At 47.8% G+C, this 2,208-nt stretch overlaps 1 protein-coding gene across 2 annotated transcripts in view; it reads right to left on the reverse strand.

Moving 5' to 3' along the window:
* LOC102677541 (cytochrome b-c1 complex subunit 6-like) overlaps positions 1–1,830 on the reverse strand; it is a 13,542-nt gene extending 11,712 nt beyond the window's left edge. The window contains exons 1-2 of one of the 2 annotated variants that reach the window (XM_006623908.2): positions 1,463–1,824; positions 1,110–1,227 (exon numbers count right to left, since the gene is read on the reverse strand). In XM_006623908.2, the coding sequence (XP_006623971.1) occupies positions 1,154–1,227; positions 1,463–1,634 (246 nt within the window). In that variant the 5' untranslated portion in view covers positions 1,635–1,824 and the 3' untranslated portion in view covers positions 1,110–1,153. Of the gene's footprint in view, positions 1–1,109; positions 1,228–1,462 lie in introns of those variants that run through there. The other variant, XM_006623907.2, reaches the window with a different exon arrangement.
* Positions 1,831–2,208: the final 378 nt, after the last annotated feature.

A 2,208-nucleotide genomic window follows, 5' to 3' on the forward strand; every position in this document is an offset into this window, starting at 1 on the left:
TATTCATTTCTCTCTTACGATATTTCCATTTACCCTCTTCTCGGATCTTCTCTCTTTCTCTCTCTCTGTTTTTCTTTTTCGCTTCCTCCAGGAGAGACAAACCTGAAGTTTCGAGGTGGCACCAGGTCGGACCTGTTTAAGGGTTTTTAATTCGAAGGCAGGGTCGGTTCGAGGGGCCTCGAAGCCGTTCGTACGCGCTAACATTGCCGATTGTTTCCAACCGGGTAAATTTACGTGCGCGACGTAGAGGGAGAGGGGGAGGGAAAGAGGGCTACGAGAGAACGCGTTTGCGTCCCCCTCCCTCCCCAGGATTTTTCTTTTTTTCTTTCTTTTTTTTTTTTTTACCGTTCGATTTCCACGATCGACACCTCGGGGACAGGTATAACGGGCTACAGGGACGAATGAATGTTTCAAATTTTCGGAACGACCATCTCTCTCTCTCTCTCTCTCTCTCTCTCTCTTCTCGTGCTTTATTTAATTTTTATTCGATAATGGACAATACATATTCCCCCGTTGTTTATTCATACAACGCACGACCTCTGCACTTCGCTCCTCCCCGACGTTGCACTTTATTTGGTCTTTTATTATTTATTACCGGTGAAATTCCGCGCATTGTTTTTCCAAAAACACCGCAACTAATCATCGCGCTACTCCCTCTCTCTCTCTCTCTCTCTCTCTCTCTCTCTCTCTCTCNCTTTCTCCTTCCGCCACCTATTCGATCGATCGTTTCACAAAAGCATCGCCTGGCATCGCTCGCTCACGGTCGATCCTCCTCGATAGTTTCGTCGCGTTTTCGACGAGCCAATCTCCACGATCCTCCTTAACGAACACATTTCTCTTCGCGCTCTTCGTTTCTTTTCCCGCGAAGGATCCGCCTGAGTTATATATTTTCCCATTTCTTTTCCTTTCTTTCCTTTCCTTTATCCTTTATCATCTAATTTTTAATTTTATCCTCTTTAATCTCTTCGCAACGATGTTATTACGCACAGGGAGCAACGAAGCGTGGGAGCGTTTTGCGAGAAACAGCGAAGCAACAACGAAGAAAGCTTGCGAGAGGATGCGATTAGAGAAGAAAGTATAGAAGAAAGAAAGAGAGAAAGGAAGGAAGGAAGGAGGAAGAAAGGAGAGCAGTTTTCGGGATCTCTAGTCCGGATCAGCCATTTTCCTCCGATGCTTTCGATTTTGTTAGTTTGCGATGTAAAGCGGTGCACAGTACAGGTGAGAGTTCTGCAAGCAAGGAATATTAATATATAGTTGTTAGATCTCGGCGGAGAAGTGGCGACGATCGATCGAGGAGAGTAGGGAGATGAAAAAAAAAAAAGAAAGAAAAATCTCGTCATCGATCGTTTACGAAAATCTCTTCTCCACGATTATATTCGTCGACTCGACTCGTCGATACGACACGCTCGAACCTCGATATTAGTAAAATCACGCTCGTACGATTTTAACAACTAAACTTTACCTGAATTCAAACTCGTGTCTCGTCGATCTTCGTTATCGTTTCCTCGATCGTACCCGTCGTACTCGTCACCGTGATCTTCGCCGCCGTCTTCGTCGTCTTCTTCGTCGTCGTCCTCCTCCTTCTCCTCGTCACCATCCTCTTCCACTCGGTAAGATCCGTGTTTCCAGTTCATCCGACACTGATTTGCGAAACCGATCGAGTTTCCCTCGTTTCACTCACTCGCGCACCTCTTCTTCTAATCGCCTCCGCTCGCCTCGTTTTGTCGCGCGAGAGAAACAGTGACAGAGAGAGAGAGAGAAAGAGAGAGGAAGAGAGAGAGAGAGAGAGCGAGAGAGAGAGAGAGAAACAAAGAAAGAAAGAAAGAAAGGGAGAGCGAGAGAGAGAGAGACAGAGAGAGAAAATCGGAGGAAACACCTGGACGAAGGAAAAAGAAAAAAGAAAAAAGGAAAAGGGAGACAGATCTTCTCTTCTTCTTCTTCTTCTTCGTGCACTCTCCGCTTATCGACGCGAGCCGCGCAAAGAATCGCGCACTCCCGGTGGTAGTAGACAGCGCGCCGATTCTTCCCACTTTCTCTCTCGTTTTCTTTCAAAGATGTCTCGGCCGACTGCGAGCACCGATCTCCGCGTGCATCGCTCCGACCGCACACTCGTTCGCGGTTCCACACACGACGACGCCAGGCCGAGGACGGGACACTGTGTGGTCGTCGCCAGTCGTCACTCGAATCTCGTCTCCTCCGCGCGTGCCG

Source organism: Apis dorsata, unplaced genomic scaffold (assembly GCF_000469605.1).
Source record: "Apis dorsata unplaced genomic scaffold, Apis dorsata 1.3 scaffold_979, whole genome shotgun sequence".
NCBI classification, from domain to species: Eukaryota; Metazoa; Arthropoda; class Insecta; order Hymenoptera; family Apidae; genus Apis; species Apis dorsata.